Source organism: Hemiscyllium ocellatum, chromosome 10, assembly GCF_020745735.1.
Source record: "Hemiscyllium ocellatum isolate sHemOce1 chromosome 10, sHemOce1.pat.X.cur, whole genome shotgun sequence".
Classification (NCBI taxonomy): domain Eukaryota; kingdom Metazoa; phylum Chordata; class Chondrichthyes; order Orectolobiformes; family Hemiscylliidae; genus Hemiscyllium; species Hemiscyllium ocellatum.
In genome coordinates this window covers 68,681,951-68,703,368 of record NC_083410.1, presented here as the reverse complement: position 1 = coordinate 68,703,368, position 21,418 = coordinate 68,681,951, and the positions used below count along the sequence as shown (strand labels likewise).

The 21,418-nt window shown below is 39.9% G+C and overlaps 1 protein-coding gene across 2 annotated transcripts in view; it reads right to left on the bottom strand.

The window, feature by feature from the left end:
- LOC132819796 (rho guanine nucleotide exchange factor TIAM2) overlaps window positions 1–21,418 on the bottom strand; it is a 401,154-nt gene that overhangs the window by 44,692 nt on the left and 335,044 nt on the right. For both annotated transcript variants that reach the window (XM_060831569.1, XM_060831570.1), the window contains one exon: window positions 11,132–11,311. In XM_060831569.1, the coding sequence (XP_060687552.1) occupies window positions 11,132–11,311 (180 nt within the window). The remainder of the gene's footprint in view (window positions 1–11,131; window positions 11,312–21,418) is intronic.

Genomic DNA, 21,418 nt, shown 5'->3' with positions numbered 1-21,418 from the left:
AAACAAAATTAAGCTGGCTTTAATGTAATTTAGTCATTGAAAGCTTAAAATTTTCAATGGCATTATCATCTGATCTCCATCCTAAAATAAATATGCTTGAAGGATACTGGACAAAAGTCTATGTCCTCTAAATGTGATGATCTTATGTCAGATATGACTAGACAGTATTAATCACATTTCTCAGGGGCATGGGTCTCCCCACAGAGTAGTATCCCTAATTGATGATCTTTCTCAAAGGCAGTACAGGATGATCAGTGTAGGATAAGGTACAAGGATGATATTGATATAGCTGTTGCACTCAAATGAAGTTTGAAGTAATGCATATTGTTAGGATATAGTAGAAGAGGCTTTATTTGAATTTCCCTGTGCTAAGTATGGAGACCCTGAAATAGCTCCTTTCTGAAACAACATCCTTGGCTTAGGTATGCAGCAAAAGAAAAGAAATGACAACAGGAAATTATCAAAACAGCCATTCAAATTCATTAAGGGAAAACAGTATGAGAGTAAGCTTGTGGGAAACAGTCAGACTGTAAAAGTTTTTATAGGTATATAAAGAGAAATAAAGTTGGTGAAGACAAATTACGGTCCTTTCCAGTCAGAACAGGGAATTTATAGGGGGCAACAAAGAAATGCCTGAACAACTAACTACATCTTTTGGTTCTTTGTTCACAAAAGGGGACATAAATGACATAGAATAAATGTGGAGAAATGCAATTTAATAAGAAAAGAACTGAAGGAAATCAGTATTAGTAGGTACATAGTTTTGGGAAAATTGATGGGATTGAAAGCAGATAAATCTCCAAAACCTGATCGACTAACCTCAGAGTATTTAGGAAGTGGACCTAGAAATAGAGAATGCATTGGTGGCTATCTACAAAGATTCTATAGAATCTGGAACAATTCCTACAGATTAGAGGGTAGCTAATGTAACCCCTCTATTTAAAAAGGGAGAAAAGAAAACAATAATTATAGACTAGATGTTAGCACTGGAAGAGAATGCCAAAATCCATCTCAAATTATTTAATAGCTGAGCACTTAGAAAATAGTGCCAGTGTCAGCATGGAGTTACAAAAGGAAACTTATGCTTAACAAGTCTGCTGAAATTAGAAGATGTAACTCGCAGTGTTGATAAGGAGGAACGAGTGAATCTCTTTTATTTGGAATTTCAGAAGACTTTCAACAGTCCCATTCAAGAGATTAGCATGTTAAATTAAAGCACATGGGATTGAAATAGATAGAAAACTGGTTCACAGACAAGAAACAGAGTAGGAATAAATAGATCATTTTCAAAATAGCAGACAGTGACATGTGGGATAAAGATCAATACTAGGAACCCAGTTATACACAATACATAAATGTCTTAGATGAGGGAACAAAATGTAATATGTTCAACTTTGTAGATTACACAAAGCTGGGTGGAGGGGATGAGCTCCGAGGACAATGCAGAGAGGCTTCAGTGCGAAAATGCATGGCAAATGCAGTTTAGCATTGATAAATGTGAAGTTACCCACTTTGCAACCAAAACAGAAAGGAAGACAGATAGAGAGACCTGGTTGTCCTTGTACCACCAGCCACTGAAAATAAGCAATTGCAGCAGGCTGTCAAGAAAGCAAATGGTTTGTTAGCCTTCAGTGAGATTTAAGTACAGGAGCAAAGCTGTTTTGCTGCACTGTCATATGGCCTTAGTGAGACTCCACCTGGAATTTTGAGAGAAGTTTGGTCTCCTTACCTGAGCCTGAGGAAGGTTGGGGGTGGGGGGGGGGGGGGGGGGGGGAAAACAGGCCATTGCTTTAGTTCAAGAATGGGGGTGTGGAGGAGGAGAAGGAGGAAACTATCTCATAGAAACCTTTCAAATTTTAAAAAGGTATAGACAGTCAACATGCAGGAAGGATGTTCCGATGAGTCCAGAATCAGGCGTCACAGTCTAAGGATAGAGGTAAACAATTTACTACTGAGGTGAGGAGAAATTTCTTCACGCAGAGGGTGGTAAACCTGTGGAATGCACTCTCACAGAAAGCAGTCAAGGTCGATACATTGCATGATTTCGAGGAGGATTGGATATAGCACTTGGAGCAAAAGGAATCAAAGAGAAGGGAAAAACAGAGGCAGCCTATTGAGTTGGATAATCAGGTCATGATCATAATGAATGGTAGAGCAGGCTCAAAGGGCTAATGGCCTACTCCTGCTCCCATTTGCTAGAAAATTTAAACATGGTAATTAGCAAATATATTTTATTAAAATTCTTGAGCATCTAGAAATCTGAGAAGATGATGCAAACTGAAAGCCAAGGCATTTCCAATTATCTTTGGATTTGATATTTTTCAACTAACATCAAGGTGGTCTTAAGGATTGCTCTGCAGAATTAAGGAAAGTTATAACCTAGTTCAGTAGGTTCAACCCAGATCAGACTGCTGGGATATTAGTCCCTTTTGACTGCTGACTGCAATGGTCTTATATGGATTTAGCCACAAACTCAAAAGATATCCTAATTTGTCAATCTCACTCGAGGTATAGAATGACTGCCTTGGAAAATGCTAAAAATTCCATACTACTACAGCAGTAATGCTCTGCTGAAGTTGGAGATGATTTATTTTATTGAGCAGAGGAAGCTATATTCCACATCTGAGTGATTTATGTGTACAGCCCGATATTATGACATGATGCTTGAAGTCTAACATGAACATTCATCACTTTGTGAGCACAATAAGTGAACTTCCTTAAAACAGTTATAACTACAATTATTAAAACACTCATTTGTTCTAAGTATGCATGCAGTAATTTATATCAAAAAGAATGGCATGACTTTTCAGTGTTACTGCATTTGCACATTGCCCAGTGGAGTAATTAGAAACTTCACATTCACTCAATTGCTTCATCAATGGTCAGTTCCTTGCCAGGTTGGTAACTGGAGGAAGTGAATATTATATTGAGGGAAGCAATGAAAATTTGAGGACAGATCAACCCAAACACAAATTTCTAAAGCAGCTGGTATGGAGAAAACCCCTGCACAAAGTGAAAATAAAAGGGTAGTTCTACAGCAAGTTTTTTGTGTGTGATGGTAGGAAGGTGGCAGAGCAATGAATGCACATATGTTAAATATACTGGGTTCTTTTCCTAAGAGTCCTCGTTTAAAATCTCAGGCAATGATTTGAAGTTCAGAGACCTGGCGAGCAGAAGGTAGTCATGGTGATGAATCACAGGGGAAGGAAAATCTTGCTGTGAGGGACTGAAAAACAAATTAGGCACAGATTACTGAATTTTGAGAGAAATGAATATGGATGCCTCTGTTCATTGAAATATAAGAGAAGGACAGTGAAAGAAAGATAGTTAATTTAAGAATCAAAAAAGACAATAAGCAAATGATAAGAAAAACTGAAGGAATACCACAAGAAAATGCAACCAGAGGTGTACAAAATATAAAGCAAAGAAGAAAAATAAAGATTAAAATATTTAGAAACAAAGAAACTAACAGTGAGACAAACCATGGAGTTGCAATATGGAAAAAATTATACAGCTGAGCATAGTAACAAAATAGTGAATCGCAATGCATCATTTCAAGTTGTTGATCTTATTGTGGGATGTAGAACTCAAACCAAAAGAATAAACAAGCAATTTATAATTACAGTTTGACCTCTACAATAAGAATGCAGCCTAATAATATGCCCAGATGTTTTGAATATCCACTGTCAGAGGACTTTTGGTATAAGCAGGAGAGGTGATGGGCATAAAAATGCCTGGTGTGGTTGATGATATACCTTGATGATTAACCAGTCCAATAGAATCACAAGCTGATTAGCAGGAAGTAGACCTAAAAGCACTATTCATGAACTGAACTAGGAAGAATCAGCCTCTCTCATTAAGTTTTAAATTGAAAGATTATTAGGAGAAACTGACAGTTTGCAGGAAATGTAGATGGAGACTGTTTGAATGTTTTGATGGATAATGTTAATGTGTGGTTCTACAGTAACTGTTCAAGTTCAGTCTTTTCAATTTTACTCTACATGCTTTAGCTATTGTTAGTGGCAGTTACTCAAGTTGGATCTTAGATTCCCCTTCTTCATTTCACTGAAGGGCTTCACAAGTGATATCAAAACTATACAATATCAGTTTTTAAAGCTAAGGTAGACAGTTTTTTGAACAATAAAGGAATTAAGGGTTATGGTGAGAGAGTAGGTAAGTGCAGCTGAGACCACAAAAAGATCAGCCATGATTTTATTAAAGCGTGGAATAGGCTTGTAGGGCCAGATGGCCTAGTCCTGATCCTATTTCCTATGTTCTTATGTAATCAGGTTATGATTCTGACAAGTGGACTTTCCAAGTGTTACTGGAAGCTGGCTATCTAATTAAATGTGCTTTCTTTTAAGGACTGTCATTTTTTTTTTCCCCAGATGAAGGGATGGATTTCCAGACTAACCTATGTTTGCACTGTGTTTTGGAACATTGGCATTTAAATAGCCAAATTAGCTCGACAGTCAGATTATTCATCATGCCAACTTTGCTGAATATACCTCAGTTCAGTTCCATGGTTTTGAAGCAATATTTGATCGAGTAGCTGGAGAAGGCTCAGAGATCAGTGTAATTTATTTAAAAGTGTGACTCATTGGTCTGCTTTATTCCTACTTATCTGCATCAATGAATAGTGGTCTCCTTAACCTTTATCTCATATATGATATCCACAGATTTGACATATAAAATCCTTCTCTTCTTACTTTTAAATCTTGCAGCAGTCAATTTTGAAATTTATGGGATTTAATCATTGTTTCAGGAGCTCAAAACAAGTATTCAGGAGAAGAATATCTATATATTTCCAACTTTCATGTCACATTCAAATTTTGTGTCACATAAACCAAACAATATGAAGCTCTACCTGATATAAAATTCACTATGAGACTGACAGCAGGCTATCTTGGGACTTGGTCACTATTATCCCAATGAATTGCATTACTTTCTTTTCCACTTGTTTGGTGATCAGCATTGATTTTATATTGCTTCTTCATATAGCCATTTGTGTACTTGTTGTTCATTATGATTATCCTGACCCTTTTAATGTTGTACTCACTACAGTAAAGTTTTTATTATCTTATGGGACCAGGAGTGTGTTGATTATTAACTATACCAGATAATCAAGAGGCCCACATAACCAATGTGAAAACACACACTAAGTAGCAGAAACGTAATGCAGGGGCTATAACCATGATGGTGTGTATTTTATTTACAGCATAAATCACAAATAATAATGCAACTTTGCCTTAAATAAAACTTACCAGCAGAGAGCCTTCTCACTTGCCCCCTCAACTGACTACTTAGAAATCATGGTAGATTACAATTATTTGAGGAAAAGTTGACTCAAAATTGAATCAACTGTTTATATTTAGTGACATAAATAAATTTGAAAATTTTAATCATTGGACAGAACAATAGTTAACTTCATGGTATTTGAGGTATATAATTTTTGCTGGTTTAACAAGAGTGACAGTTCATAAGATGCTGATTAAAACAAAGTCTGTTCTGTTAAATTGTTTATGCCTAAATAAACGAATGCAGGAAAACCATTTTAAGAATACAGGTACAGTGTCTCAAATCTTGCGATCTGAAAACTTGACTTCTTTTAAGCTGCCATACAATGATTTTTAATTATTATGAGTGAAATGATTACTCATCTTTTATTAGGCACTGCATTAGACTAATAGTGTGTTGATAAGTCATCAGCTCCCTCCACCTTTCCTTTTCTGTGGCCCAAGCCCTCCACTGCACCCAACACAGTACTGAGGAAGTATCCAACCTGACTGGAAACCTGGCAAGATCTGAAATCCAACATGGATGCAGCCTGACTGTGCTGTTTTTGAAACTTTGTCTCTATACATATTTTACTGTATCAAACTGACATATTCGATTTAAATGGTAACCTGCAGGGGGTGTGCTGTTTGCACATTATGGTTGAAAATATGAATCTGGATTTTACAGCCTTCTGTGGGGAGTATTGGCGAGCCTTGGAATTTTATCAGCAGCAGAAGACATACTTACTACCTGGCACAGCAATAAGAGAGGCCCCTTATCAAGTGTGTTTGCCTCGGCAGCTTTCGGTTGCTTGGGTAGTGTCTAATAAAGGTGGAGCATCTCCTTTATAGGCCCCTGTGCCTATTGGAGGATCGTACACCCCACCACGATCATCCCACCTTGGGTTTTCTGTCCCTGCCCTGTTTACCTCAGACACCTAACTGCCTCACCCCAGCCTAGCCTTGGAGAGACCCAAGATCTTGAAACCTGATTCACTTGTCTGTGGGATTGCTTGAAGGCAGCAGTGGTCACGAAAGCTGCTGGCATTTAATTAGCTGTCCTAATAGGGGAAACAAGTTCTATCTGAAGCTAAGTAATGGCTGTGGAGACCATGGGCCAAGTAGTAGCGGACTGCATCTTGACATTTCCAAAATCATGGACTTTCTGTTGTCAAAGTGTAATTCAGAATTATCCTAGACTGAAGAAATGCTTCACTTTAGCCAATGAAGCCTACACTTAACAACTTCAGAATCTCTCTCTTTGGTTATTAAGGATACATATAGACTCTAACAAGTGCTTGTGAACAGCAAAGAATATACTGTCCAGCTTAATCTTGTGTTATTGAGTTTTGCAGCTGACCTTACTTATAGGTCAGCTCCGCAGAGATCAGTACAATCCATTAAGTAAGTTATTTTAATCCCTTCAAGGTTTATAAAGAGGGTTGTCCCAATGTCCTGATGAAATTAAATCAACTGCCCAGATTTGCTGACTTAAATTACATCTTCAGTCCTCAAAATGTTCAGCTGGATAGTTATGAAGCTCCTGTGTCAGTACCAGACAAGCACTGACAAGTGAATATTTCTATCTTTGGTCGTCAGCACCATTACTTTTACATCATGTGCATGTTGCTCAGACCAATGCAGTTCCAAAGCTGCACCTGATATAACTTATAAGACCAAGAAGACCAACTTATTAGATCATTCAACTAATGCCTTCAGTTGTACAAATACAATGGGTAAATGAAGGAATCAGAATCTGCAGGAAAGTGATAATATAAAGCAGACATCTAAGATGAGATTACAGCACACTATCATAACACTCCAAACAAATTGAGCTCCTATCAATTACCTGCAGGATGAATAAGATCACTAGATGCCCTTACGAAGATGGTGGCATGTTTTATTCTTGAACTGCTGCAGTTCATTTGGTGTAGGTACACCCACAATGACATTTGGGAGGGAGCAACAAACATTGAAGGAACAGCAATAAAGCTCGAAGTCTTGAGTGTGGCTTGGAGAGGAACTTGCAGATGGTCATGTTCCTATGTATCTGTTACTCTTGTTCTTCTAAATGGTAGTCATTTGGAAGGTGCTGTCAAAGGAGCCTTGGTGAATTTCTGCAGTGCATCTTGCAGATGGTACACACTGGTGCTACTTACTGTTAGCAGTGGAGGGATTAAATGTTTGTGGATGTGGTGCCAATCAAATAGAATGCTTTATCCTGTGTAATTGTGCTGACAATAAAGCTGAGTTGTATTGAAGCTAAATTCATCCAGGCAATTGGAATATTCCATCACGTACCTGCCTTATGCCTTGTGTAGATGGCGGACAGGCCTTGAGGAATCAAAAGTAAGTTACTCACTGCACGATCCTAGTCTCTGACTTGCTCTCGTAACCCCTATAATTATACGACTAGGCAATGGTAACCTCCCAGGATGTTGATAGTGGGGATTTCAGTTATGGTGATGGCATTGAACGTTAAGGGGTGATGGTTAGATTCTCTCTTGATTGAAGATCGTCATTGCCTGGCACTTAATTGTAGTGCAACTCTTACCGGCTACTTGTCAGCCCAAATCTGACTTAGTGCTTATGGTTTAAAATCTAATCAAGAGACAGATTTCAATAAAACATATAATCAAGAAAGAACCCACTCTACTCCCTACTGTAGACTTGCAACAAGGTACACATGAAAAAACTACACACTTCACTGTTCCTGTGTTGTGAACTCTACCACACAGGTTCCTCCAGATCAGTTGTGAATTTCACTGTTTGTTAATTTTTCCTAGATATACTCCAATGTCCAGAGGTACATGAGTTCAACCTCCTATGCTCCAGTGAAAAAAAAAGTCCTAGCCTCTACAGTCTGTTTTTATACCTCAAACACTGCATTCCTGGCAACATCCTAGGGTGGCCAGACTGTGCACAGTAAAGAGGCCTCATCAACATCCTGTACAACTTCAACAGACCATCCCAACTTCTCTACTTAAAGGTTTCAGCAATAAAGACAAGTGTGTTAAATACCTTAACCAGTCTACTTGTCTCCTAAATTTCAAAGAATTATGTACCTGAACCCCTAAGTCTCTGCTTTCTTGAACATTACTCAGTCCCCTAATAATTGTATAAATCCTACCCTTGTTTGTTTTACAAAAATGCAATACCTCATGTTTATTCAAATTAAACTTCATCTGCCATTCTTCAGACAACTGACCCAATTGATCAAGATCTCCTTGTAATCTTAGATAACCATCTTAACTGTCTGACATGCCACCAAACTTTGGTGCCATCTGCAGACTTACTAACCATACCTTATATATTCTCATCCAAAATTATTTATATAAAATGACAAAAAACAGTGGACCCAGTACCTATCCCTGTAGAACACCACTGGTCACAAACCTCCAGTCCAAAAACAACCCTCCACCACCACCCTCTGTCTCCTATCAAAGTCAATTTTGTATCCAAACAGCAAATGCACCCTGAATCCCATGCGACCTAACTTTATTAAACTTTACTAGCATCATGGAGCTCCTCTAGAAAATAGGCACACCTGTTGATAAATCATGGGAGGCCAGACCAATCAGGAAGTTAGAAGTGGGAGATGAGGACTCTTGGTGATTAACAGAGGAGGGCAGGACCTGTTGCAGAGGCCGGAAAGGGAAGCACAATGGGTTAGGGTCAGCAAAAATCATGGATTGACAGTCAACATGGAGGAAAAAAATAGGCCTCAACAATTGATTGCTTTATTGAGTGATTGGTAAGAGCACTTCTTCTCTGCTCCACCCACTTCCTCCCCAGGTTGATGCTGCATCTAGGAAAAATTAGGCCTGTGGCTTGCTTGTAACAAAAAGTGAGCAAATTACCCGAAGATGGCACTGGCAGCAACAGAGCAAGAGAGGACTAGAACCCCAGAATTCCACGCGAACGTTCTGGGGACATGGATTTGAATCTCCACCATAACAGATTGTGAAATTCGAGCTAAGTGGTAGTCTCAATGGGTAATAAATACGGCCCAGCTAGCAATATCCACAACCCAGAAATGAACACTTTCTTTAAAAAAAAACATTAGCTTCCTCAATGCAAACCAACCTCCAAGATTTATTTCCATTTGCAAACGATCTAATATCACCTAAAGTGTGGGTAAAGGACCCTTTTGCATTATAGTAGTGGCAAGATTTAAGAGGTCAGGGACTTTGGGTGGGGCACAAAACACAGCAGCCTACACTCAAATCTCTTGGCTGACCAGCAATCCTGCTCCTCCTCTTCCAACATATAGCAAAGTTTTACAGTCTAATGCTCAATTTCTTTGGACGCATTGTAAATGCTTCTTTGGCCATCAGAGTTTTGAATGAGACTTGAATCTGGAGCTTTTGGCTCAGAGACAGTAATGCTACCCATACTATCACCTCTCTGTATATATAAACTATATACCTATTTAATTGCAAAGAAGTTGGTACTCTGTGCAAAGAAATTGAAATTCCAGAACAAACAGAATTAATCAAATTAATTCAAATTTAATAATCCAAATTTATATTAGAATGTGATCAGTTGGCCTAGAAATCAGAGGTCCACCAAGCAGATGGTTTTCTCTCTCTGGTCCGTGATGGTGCACTCCAAGATAAAAGTGCATGAACACTTTCCATTTTTCATATCAGGAGTTTTCTAGGCCAAATAACTTGACCTAGAAAACTTGACTTCATTATAGCTTAAATGAAATGTAAACATTTGGCATGTTCAGTTACCACAACATGAAATGATCCTAATTAAGCACAAAAGTATAATCTCAAAGAGACGACGGAATGGACTGACTGTGGATTACTATCCTTAGTGTTTAGTAATGTTGTTGGCCTAGGGAAAACAAACCTTCACTGTAGATTCAACTGAAATAATCATAAAAAGTAAGTGTTTTTTCCTAACATCAGGAGCCCAAAATGTAAATTGCTACATATTCTCCAGCTCTTAACAACTCACTTTGATAACTCCAAAATACACCACTGAAAAATGCAGCTGAGTGACCTTTGCCCAAGGCCTCGTTCAATCCTCAGTTGCGCTTTTGGAGTAATGGAGCAGACATCATGAATTTAACAGGAAATCAGGCACATAATCAGGTTCTGTGGTATTCTAATTCTTTCTGTCAATGTCATCTAAAACTGCAATTTGTTTTGTAAATATCTATATACAAGGCACCAACTTTTAGGTCTCTTGAGCCACCAATCACATGCTATTAGATCATAACTCTATTCCTCTTAAAATGCTTGTCTGAGTAGCAATAAAACAAACAACAAATGGGACATTTTGCCTTTAACGTCAGAGCTTTCAAAGTCGGCTCATTACAAAGAATAGATGTAATTAATATTTAGAAAGTTACTTAAAAGCCATTACTTTAAATTATGGCATCATGGAACAGCTGTAGCATTTGCTATGATGGGAGTAATTATTTTTTATTTGAGATTTCCTGATGCTTTAGTGACTAAGAAGTGTAGACCAAAAGGTTCAGGCAAAGGTCTCTGCCCACTCAGAGTATCCCTGGGACAATACAATTGGCCTGAATTATTGTCATGATTTCCATTCCTGGTTATTACCCAGGGACCCTGCTAGAAAGTGCATACTTGAAAGTTAGATCAAGTCAGAATCCAGTTCAGTTGCCTACAAATAATACATACAACTTGAATATGGAGGTGTTGGATCAGTGGCTGTGGAATGATACCTGAGCAACAATGGCATAAGAACAAAAGGGAGACATTTCAAGAAAGCCAATAAATATCTATCTGATGACACAAAGCACAGGCAATTCATATTCTAAAGCTTCAATTTAATTCATAATACATCAATGCCATCAATTTAACCATCACGCATACCTTCACATAGGACTTCTCTGTGTCTAGGAGTTCATGGATAACTTTCCGAAGTCTCTCTGCATCAGAGAGATGCCGTGCTAATGGCCTTAGGTCTTGATCAATGTTCTCCTTCTGTCCATCCATATTAGATAATTGCAACTCATGTAAGCTACGACAGAATGTTGAAACCTGTTCTGCACTCTAGAGAAAATCAAAATCAATGAATCAATTATTAAGTTACACCATTTCATATTCTAGTTCTGCATTAGCTCATTTTAAAATACCATAGAATTGGATGACAGAGGAGAAATGTATTATTTGATGCCAATTGCAAAAAAAAGGTTTAAGGTATGTAATGGACTCAATGTAGGGGGAGTTGATATCTGGACTTTGTGAACTGGGGTGATCCAGGTCAGTGTCAATTCAAGGGAAAAGAACCAAAATGTTCCTGAAATTGAAGATCTGCAGCTGGGATGCACGTCTCAGTTTACCCCAATCAATTTTGTTCTGCAAAGTACTTAAGTTAATGCAAAAAAATAGTACATGCACATATCTAGTACAATCACTAAATAACTAACATCTTCAGTTGAGAACATGAAAAAGAGAAGAGAAATGAAAAATGTACTCTGCTTTGGATCAGCTCAGTTTAATTTCACTGAAAACTCATTGCTCAACGAAAAGGTCTTTAATTCTATGACTACAATTATTTTACAGTTTTTAAAAACTAATAATATACACAAAATATAAAGATAATCTTAAAATTTCCTGGGTCAAAACCTAGATGAGCTGCAGTCACCAATCCCCACTATATTGTGTTCTTTGATTTTCCTTAAGACAAAAGATAAATTAATTTATTTATTTAATTTGTTTTAATACATGAAATCCATCGATTTAATTACACCAAAATTCAAATAAATACCTGAGTGAAAATTGGACCCCAGCCTCTAAATATCCACATCAGTTTATCACTGTCCTGATCTGTACTTCATAGACAAAGAATAAAATGCACTGAGCTGTGTAGACAAAGTAACAGATGCACACCACACCCGAGTATACAGCACCCTTGGGATTCAAGCCTTTTGCGCATCGCAAAGGTGTGTGTTCTACTGAATACCCAGTAATGTAGCAGATGCAATTTGAAAAATTTATGAATCAAAGTCAACTGAACTAAATCTTAGGAGTTGAGAGATGATGTTCTTTATATAGGAAATGTTATAAGGAAAATGTTTTAACTTCACAACAAGTACCCAAGAGCAGAAATATCGCCACTTTGTCCAGTAGTGGGTCAGTCTCATCCAAAGAATACAGTGAAAATTGCCTGCTTTGTGACTTGCATCCTTATATAGATTAGGGAAAGGACCAGGAACAAACAATATTACTGAAAATGTTTCTCAGTTTAGTCAACTAGGTTTGTTACAGTAATTACGATCTAAAATTCAGGCCAATCTTCCCCCGAATTCAAATGTTTAAGATACAATATTGCATTTCTAAATCAAGAACATTTTCCCTCCATTTCAGTAATTGTCATTTCTCTCATGATGTACTTTTTTCAGAAATTCAGTATCATGTATACTTACATCATAAGTGTTATGAAATCACTTAACTGGACCAGTCATACAGAAACTGTGGTTACAACAGCAGATTAACAGTTGGAAAGTCTATGGTTAGTAACTCACCTCCTGAGTAACCAAAGTATGTCCATTATCTACAGAGTAAAAATCAGGAATGTGATGGAATATGCTCATTTGCCTTGATGAATGTAGCTCCAACAATTTAAGAAGCTTGTCATCTTCCAAAACAAAACTGACAATTTAACCAGTACGCCTATCCACCACCTTAAACATTCACCTTAAACACCCGGCACACAGAGTCAGAAGTACACACTAAAAGATGCGCAATAGCTTGCCAAATCATCTTCCAAACCTCAAATCTCAATCACTCAGACTCGTGAGAACACGTATAGGAACATCAGTTGCAAGTGTTCTTCCAAATCACCACTGTTCTTAAGTGAAAACGTATCACTGTTCCTTCACTGCCACTAGTTCAAAGCTTTGGATCTCCCTCCTTGACCTTCACCAACTTGTCACATCCTCAAAGAACTCAATAAGGCTTGAAATCAAACTATGGTTTTCCAAATAGTCATAAATTCTATCTCTCAGAAATCTTTCCAGTACCTTGCTCTGTAATTCCCAGGGATTTCCCTATATCCTTTCTTGAACAGAGGAACAGCATTCGCCTCCACTCATCCAGTACTACTCCCATGGAGAACGAGGAAGCAAAGATCATTGCCAGAGGCGCAGCAATCTCATTCCTCACTTCACGTAGTAACCTTGGATATATCTGGGCTGAAAATGTGTTGCTGGTTAAAGCACAGCAGGTCAGGCAGCATCCAAGGAACAGGAAATTCGACGTTTCGGGCCAGAGCCCTTCATCATTATCTACAGAGTAAAAATCATCATTCCTGATGAAGGGCTCTGGCCCGAAACGTCGAATTTCCTGTTCCTTGGATGCTGCCTGACCTGCTGTGCTTTAACCAGCAACACATTTTTAGCTCTGATCTCCAGCATCTGCAGACCTCACTTTTTACCCTTGGATATATCTGGTCCAACCCTGGGGATTTATCTATCTTGATGCTTCCCAGAATCTCCAGCACATCCAATTCCTTAAAATCAAGCTGTTCATGCCTATCAACAAGGTCCCTCGCTCTAGTGAATACTGAAGCAAAAAACTCATTTAGAGCCTCCCCTCCCTCTACAGACTCCAGGCACAAGTTCCCTCCACTATCCCAAATAGGCCCTACCATCTCTCTGATCCTTATCTTCTTCTTCACGAAAGTGTTAGGATGCCTTTGGTTTTCCTTAATCCTTCCTGCCAAGGCTTTTTCATGCCCCCTCCTAGCTCTCCTCAGCCCAGTTTTGAGTTATTTCCAAGCTATCCTGTCGTCCTCTAAAGCTGTTCCAGATCTTTGCTTCCTCAACCTTAAGCTTCCTTCTTCCTCTTGATGAGAAGCTCCTCTTCTCTTGTCATCCAAGGCTCCTTCACCTTACCATTCCTTATCCAATACTCACAACTAGTGCTCCTTAAAAAGCCTCCACCACATTTGTGTTGTGCATTTCCCGTAGAACAATTGTTCCCAAATTATACTCCACAGCTCATGTTCAGTAGCAGTATAATTTCTCCCCCATTTAAATATCTTCCTATTCTGTCTGTTCCTATCTCTCTCCATGGCTATGATAAAGGTTAGGCAGTCACTGAAATGCTCTCCCACAGAGATCTGACACCTGGGCTGGCTCGTTGCCTGGCACCAAATCCAATTAGGCCGACTAAGGGGGGAGGCCAATCTACATATTGAGTCAGGAATCTTCCAGACACACCTGAAAAATTGGCTCTATTCAGACCTTCTGCACTAGGGAGTTTCCAATCATTATTGGATAAGTTGAAGTCACCCATAACATCTGCACCCTTCCAAGATCTGCTGTCCAATCTGTTCTTCCATCTCTCTGCTGCTATTGGAGCGGGGTCTATAGAAAACACCCAATAAAGTGACTGTGGCTTTCCTGTTACTGACTTCCACCTATATGGCTCAGTAGACAAACCCTCCTCAGTAATCTCCTTTTCTGCAACTGTAATATACTCTCTAATTAACAATGCTACTCCCCCCATCTCTTTTACCACCCTCCCTATTCTTTTTAAAAGATCTAAATCCTGGAACATCCAGCAACCATTCCTGCCCCTGTGAAATCTATGTCTCCATTATGGCCACAACATTGTAGTTCCAACTACTGATCCCTGCTCTAAATTCATCACTCTTATTCCTGACACTCCTTGCATTGAAACAGACACACCTTAACCCATCCCTTTGTCCCATCAACTCTGTATCCTTCCCAACAGACACTCTGCATTCCTGGCAGACTTTCTGCCCATGCAACTACCCTTTCCTCTGATCTATAGCTCTGGTTCCCAACCCAAGGTACTCCAATGATCTACATATCTGAAGCTCTCCCTGCTGTACCAGCCCTGTAGCTACATGCTTAGCTGCACTCATTGATTGTTCCTCACCTCGCTAGCACGTAGCACCGGTAGTAATCCTGAGATTACTACTTTGTTCGTCCTGTTTTTTAGTTTACAATCTAATTTCCTGAAATCACATTTTGATCCTCATCCCTTTTTTCTGGCTATGTAATTGGTGCCAACGTGTGCTACGACTTCTGGCTGCTCACCCTCCCCCTTCAGAATCTTGTAGACTTGATCAGAGACATCCTGGACCCTGGCACCTCAGAGGTAACAGACCTTCCAGGAGTCCCATTCACGACCTTAGAACCTCCCGTCCGTTCCTCTAACTATTGAATCTCTGACTATTAGTGCTTTTCTGTTCTTCCCCTTCTGAGCCACAGAACCCTAGGTAGGTTATTTCAAGCGACCCCCCCCCCCCCCGCCCCAAAACAGTATACTTATTATTGAGGGAACGGCCACAGGAGATCACTGCACTGTCTGCCTGTTCCCTTTCCAACCCCTGATTGTAATCCATCTACATTTTTCCTATACCTGAGGTGTGACGATCACCCTGTAATCCTCTCAATTACCCCCTCAGTCTCCAGAAGGATCTAAAGTTCATCCAACTCCAGCTCTGTAACAATTTCAAAGGAGCTGGAGTTGGAGGGAAACACCATCTTATTTGCATAAAGCAGGAATACCCAATTAATTAGCCACCATTTTGAGCATTAAAACTGATGGGAAAACTATGTAATTTCTCTCTAATGAGCAGAAAGACCTTGCAAGTAGCACAGAATACAAAGTGCAGAAACAGGACACAGTTAGACGCATGAAAATGTAGGAGGGGAAAGAGTTGATGATGTTTACATAGTTCACCAATGACCATCTTCACTTGAATCTGCATGCATGTCACTATTTCAAATTCATTAGGAAAGCAAAACTATTTCAAAGAACAACTGGCCTAGAAACAAAACTGTTGGATCACTAGTCCAGAAACAAACTATTGTTGACCAGTTAAGGTAGACCCAGAAATAGATTTCTCTGAACTTCCTAGACTCATGGCACAACCCAAAAAAGGAAGATCTGCTGAGGTTACCATAGATGGCCTAAACAAAATATTTCACATGCTAAGAAAATAGCCAAGAGAAATCATCAACTCTCCTGCTCCTCGGATGCTGCCTGACTAGCTGTGCTTTTCAGCACCACACTTCTTTGACTCTGCCCTCCAGCATTTGCAGTCCCTCTACAAGGATTTCAGTGAGTCTCTCTCTCACTGCACCCCCCAGGTCATCTCCTCTGCACAGAAGCTCTTCAGCCACATTATCTTAGCCTGCTGGACACACTTTCCTCATTCCTGATGAAGGGCTTGTGCCCGAAACGTCGAATTTCCTGTTCCTTGGATGCTGCCTGACCTGCTGCGCTTTAACCAGCAACACATTTTCAGTCCTCACTTTCTCCCAACCAAATACCTAGCAAGGTGGCCCAGAACATGCATTGAGCATTAACCAAAATTCATAATCACTGACTAACATATGACAGAAGACTAGTTATTCCAGCTTCTCTTCCAGAAGTTGTACTGAGAAGAATACACCAGGCCATTTATGCATTGCAAAGGTATACAACCAGGGCTCCTTCAGTGGTGTGGTGATAAGAGATCTCAAAGGGATTAAAGATCACCTATCACATTGTAAAATCTGTAATTATACTAACATTGTCAAATATGAAGAACACCCCTGTCATCACTGAAGGCAGAAAGACATAACATACTTGTCACTCCATAGTAGCCAGACCAGTGTCCACAGATCCAGGACGTGATCGAGAAGAAACAACTATCTGGTGTAAATATCCAAAATACTGCAAAAAGAAAAGACTACCTCTCCCAATTAGAAATATATTAGATTACTTAGTGTGGAAACAGGCCCTTCGGTCCAACAAGTCCACACCGACCCGCCGAAGCGCAACCCACCCATACCTCTACATATACCCCTTACCTAACACTACAGGCAATTTAGCATGGCCAATTCACCTGACCCGCACATCTTTGGACTGTGGGAGGAAACCGGAGCACCCGGAGGAAACCCACGCAGACACGGGGAGAATGTGCAAACTTCACACAGTCAGTCGCCTGAGTTGGGAATTGAACCCGGGTCTCAGGCGCTGTGAGGCAGCAGTGCTAACTACTGTGCCGCCTCTGGCCTGATCCAGAAAGCCAGGGCACCATAAAGTAGAAGGACTTGACTCAAAGAAGCAGCTGCCTTCCAGGATGGACATGCACAAATTTAAATGTCCACCAGATGTTGTGGGACAATTACCTGAGTTAGCAAAGTGCTGTTCCTCTTAATAAGATATCCAAGAGATTAAAAGATGCTCCAAATAAGATATTGGATTAACAAAAAAGTCTGCAAAGAATTTTCAAATAAGAACAAAATCTGGAACATAAAATTCTAGAGAAACTCAGCAGCAACCATTTCAAGTCAGCTTCTTGTTCAGAGCCAAATGAGGCTGAGTGTTATGCAGACAGCTCAATTTTATGCATGGTCACCCCACAATATAAGAAAGAGCAGTCATGGAGTGACCACCAGTTAGGAGGAGGAAGGCAAGCAGGTAGTCAGGAAAACCCCTGAGTGTATCTCACTCAAGGAAGTGTGTGTCTTGGAAAACAATGAGAGCAACAATAGTTGCTCAAATGCAGCCAGACAATAGCTGCATAAGGGAATAGAAGAGGGGCAGCAGTAATGGTAGGAGATGGAATAATGAGGGATACAGACAAGCTTTTCTGCTGATGCAGCTGTGACTCCAGGATGGCACATTGCATTTCTGGGGCCAGGGTCAAGGATGACCCTGAACAGCTGCAAAGCAAGCAGCCAGAGATATGTGGAACCGATGATATAGGTAGAAAGAGAAATGAGGTTCTACAACAAGAATTTTGGAAGCTAGGCAGCAGATTGAAAAGCAGGACCGCAAAAGAATGTAATCTCTGGAATACTCCAAAACCAACATACTAGTGAGTACAGGAATACACAGAGAGACCAGTTGAATATGCAAGTCTGAAGAGGTGCAGGAGGGAGAGCTTTAGATTTCTGGTTCACTGGATCTTTTTCTGAGGAAGGTGGACCTGTACAAGTCCAATAAGTTGCATGTGAAGCTTAGACCAATTTAACAAACGGTTGGGATATGAAGTAGGGAAACACTACGGGGGATGCACAGACAAGTTCAAAAGAAAGACCAAGTGTGGCAGGCAGAGCATATAGCTAAATTAAGACACATAGGAGCAAGGCATGACCAGATGACATTCAGTTTAACACAAGCAGTCTTGCAAGTAAGGCAAGTACAGTAAGGTTGTTGATTAATACATGGAAATATGATTGTCATCACTATCAATGAGGCATGGATAAGGGAAGAGCAGGACCATTCCAGGGTATAGAATCTTCAGGCTGGATGGGGCAACCGGGTTGGTGGCGAAGGTTGAAATCACAGAATCCTACAGCATGGAAACAGGCCCTTTAGCCCAAGATGTTCACGCTGACCCACTGAAGAGTAACGCACCCGACTCAATCACCTACCCTATTATCCCATATTTAACCCAGGCTTATCCACCTAACCTACACATCGCTAAATACTACCGGCAATTTAGCATGGCTGATTCACCTAACCTGCAATCATTGGATTGTGGGAGGAAACCCACGCAGACACGGGGAGAATGTGCAAACTCCACACAGACAGTTGCCTGAGGCTGGATTCAAACCCAGGTCCCTGGTGCTGTGAGGCAGCAGTGCTAACCACTGAGCCACCAAGTTGCCTGAAATGGTGTTACAATATTGATCAAGGAGTCAAGTGGTACAATAAGGAGGGAATCATACCTTTGAAAATTGCTCAAAAGGCAGCCATGTGGCTCAATCTTAAAAACAAAGAGGACAATCATATTGCTCAGTGTACTGTATACACCCAGGCAGTCATGAAGAGAAACAACAGATGTCAGCAAATCTCAAAAGTATAAAATAATACAACAACACTAGGGGATTTCAATTTCCCCATTTTAAACTGAGATAGAAACAGTTGTGGGCGTGAGGGGGAGGGGAAAGAGATGGAATTCTTAAAATATATTGAGGAGAACTTTTTTAAGCCAGCATGCAGAAAATCCCAGTTTTAGGGAAATAAGCCAGGCAAGTGGAAGAAGTCATAGTGTGGGAGCATTCTTATAATAGTGATCAGAACTCATTATGATTTCAGATAGTTATGGAAAAGAACAAAGATAGAGGAAAGCTGATTGCAATAAGACTGGGTCTGTCCAAAGTAGACTAGAAGCTACTTGAAAGTAAGTCTATAAAAGGAGTGCGAGTTATTCCAAGAAGAAACAGAGAGGGTAGGGCTAACATGGCCCTGTAAAGGTGGTACTATTAAGCGCCAGGAACCCTGGATGTCAAGAGATCTTCAGAATTAGAAAAGTAAAAAGGAAAGCTTATGCCAGATACTGCGGGCTCAAATCAGCAGAGTATAGAAAAGTGTAAGAGTTCATTAAAAAAACAAATTAGAGAGCAAAGAAACACTGGCAGGTAAAATAAAGAAAAATTGAAAGATGTTTTATAAGTAGGGTCAAGAGGGAACAGAGAAAACATTTGGGATAAAAAGTGGCCGTGTGCGTGTTCAGCTGGAAGACTTGGGTGAGGTTTAAATGAGTACACTGCATCTGCATTCACAAGAGAGAAGGATCATCTAGCATCGAGAAGATGATATTAGCAATTTTAGCATGCTTAAAAGTGGATAAATATCCGGCCCAAGATGAAATGTCTCCTGCAACAATTTGGGGTACAATGGAAGAAACTCCAGAAGCCTTAACCTTAATTTTCAAATTCTCTCAGGCCACAGATTAGGTACCAGGAGGACTGCAAGGCAGCTAAATTCGTAGCACTGATTAAGATGTGAGTGGTTATGGTGGAAGTAGAGATAACATTAGTTAGGCTAGAGGTGGAATAGTTTGTTATATTCTGAGTATTGCTCTATCGGCTGGTTGTGATTGCGTTGAAGGGTGCAGAGGAGATTCACTAGTATAGTGCCTGGACTGGACCATTTCAGTGATGGAGAGAGACTAGATATGCTGAAACTCCTTACCTTATAGCAGAGAAGGCGATGGGAGTTAGGGACAACTGGATTGAAGCGTGCAAAATTGTGAGCAGCAAAGAGAGTAGATGAGAAGAAACTTTTCCCTTAGGGAGAGTGAGCCAGCAACAACATATTTACAGTAAGGGGACAGGGGCTTTGACAGAAAAATGTTTCACATAGAGGATTTAAGCAGAATGGGGGAAACATCCGGAATTCACTGTCTGAAAGGGTGGAGGTGGTGTGAACCCTCACAATTTAATAAGTATTTAAATGAATACTTGAACTGAAATCTCATGCAAGGCTATGGGCTAACTATGGAAAATGAGATGAGAGAAGATAAGTGTTTGACGACTGGCAAGGACACATGGGTCAATGGACCTCTTTGACTGCCTTTTATTCAGTATCAAATAGCAATACAGGTGACAAATACAATGAGACACCAGGCATGGTCATCTCCCAAAGGTTCAACAACCACCAACTACTTGAGAAAAACTAGAGAAAGGAAACAAATGCTGACATTGTCGATGACACTCTCACTCGCAAGAACAAGCAAAACAAAAAGCTTGCTTTGGCTGTTTGAAAAGAACTGTGAAATTCACAACTGATCTTGAAAGGCCACAGCATAGAAACAGATACGTGAATAGTTTTAAGTATAGCCTTACTGTAAATCTACAAAAGTGAGTTCTATCTTGATTATACATTTTATTTAAGACATGTCTCTTGATTAAACTTAAAAATATAAGCCATAAGTATTATGCTAGTAAAAAGTGTGGTCTGCAGATGCTGGAGATCAGAGCTGAAAATGTGTTGCTGATTAAAGCACAGCAGGTTAGGCAGCATCCAAGGAACAGGAAATTCGACGTTTCAGGCCAGAGCCCTTCATCAATAGCATAAGTATTATGCTAGCCTGGAGCAGTGTTTGGTAGTGGAATAAGTTATTTTCTGGATCTATAGATTGAAAGAAGCAGAAGTGGCCCTTAGTAGAGTGATATGCTCTCCATATTGAATGTGGGAGTTTAGGGAGAGTTTACCTGTTACTGAGGATTATGTCTGTAATAAATGCTGTTGGTTATGAATCCTGCCAAAATCGGGTGGAGTGACAGGTAGAGGCAATGAGGAATTTACAGGAGCAAGGGGGTGTGATGGATAGCAGGTATAGGAAAGGAGTAAAGTCGCAGATACAGTCACATAGATGAGTTAACTCCAGGAAAGGGA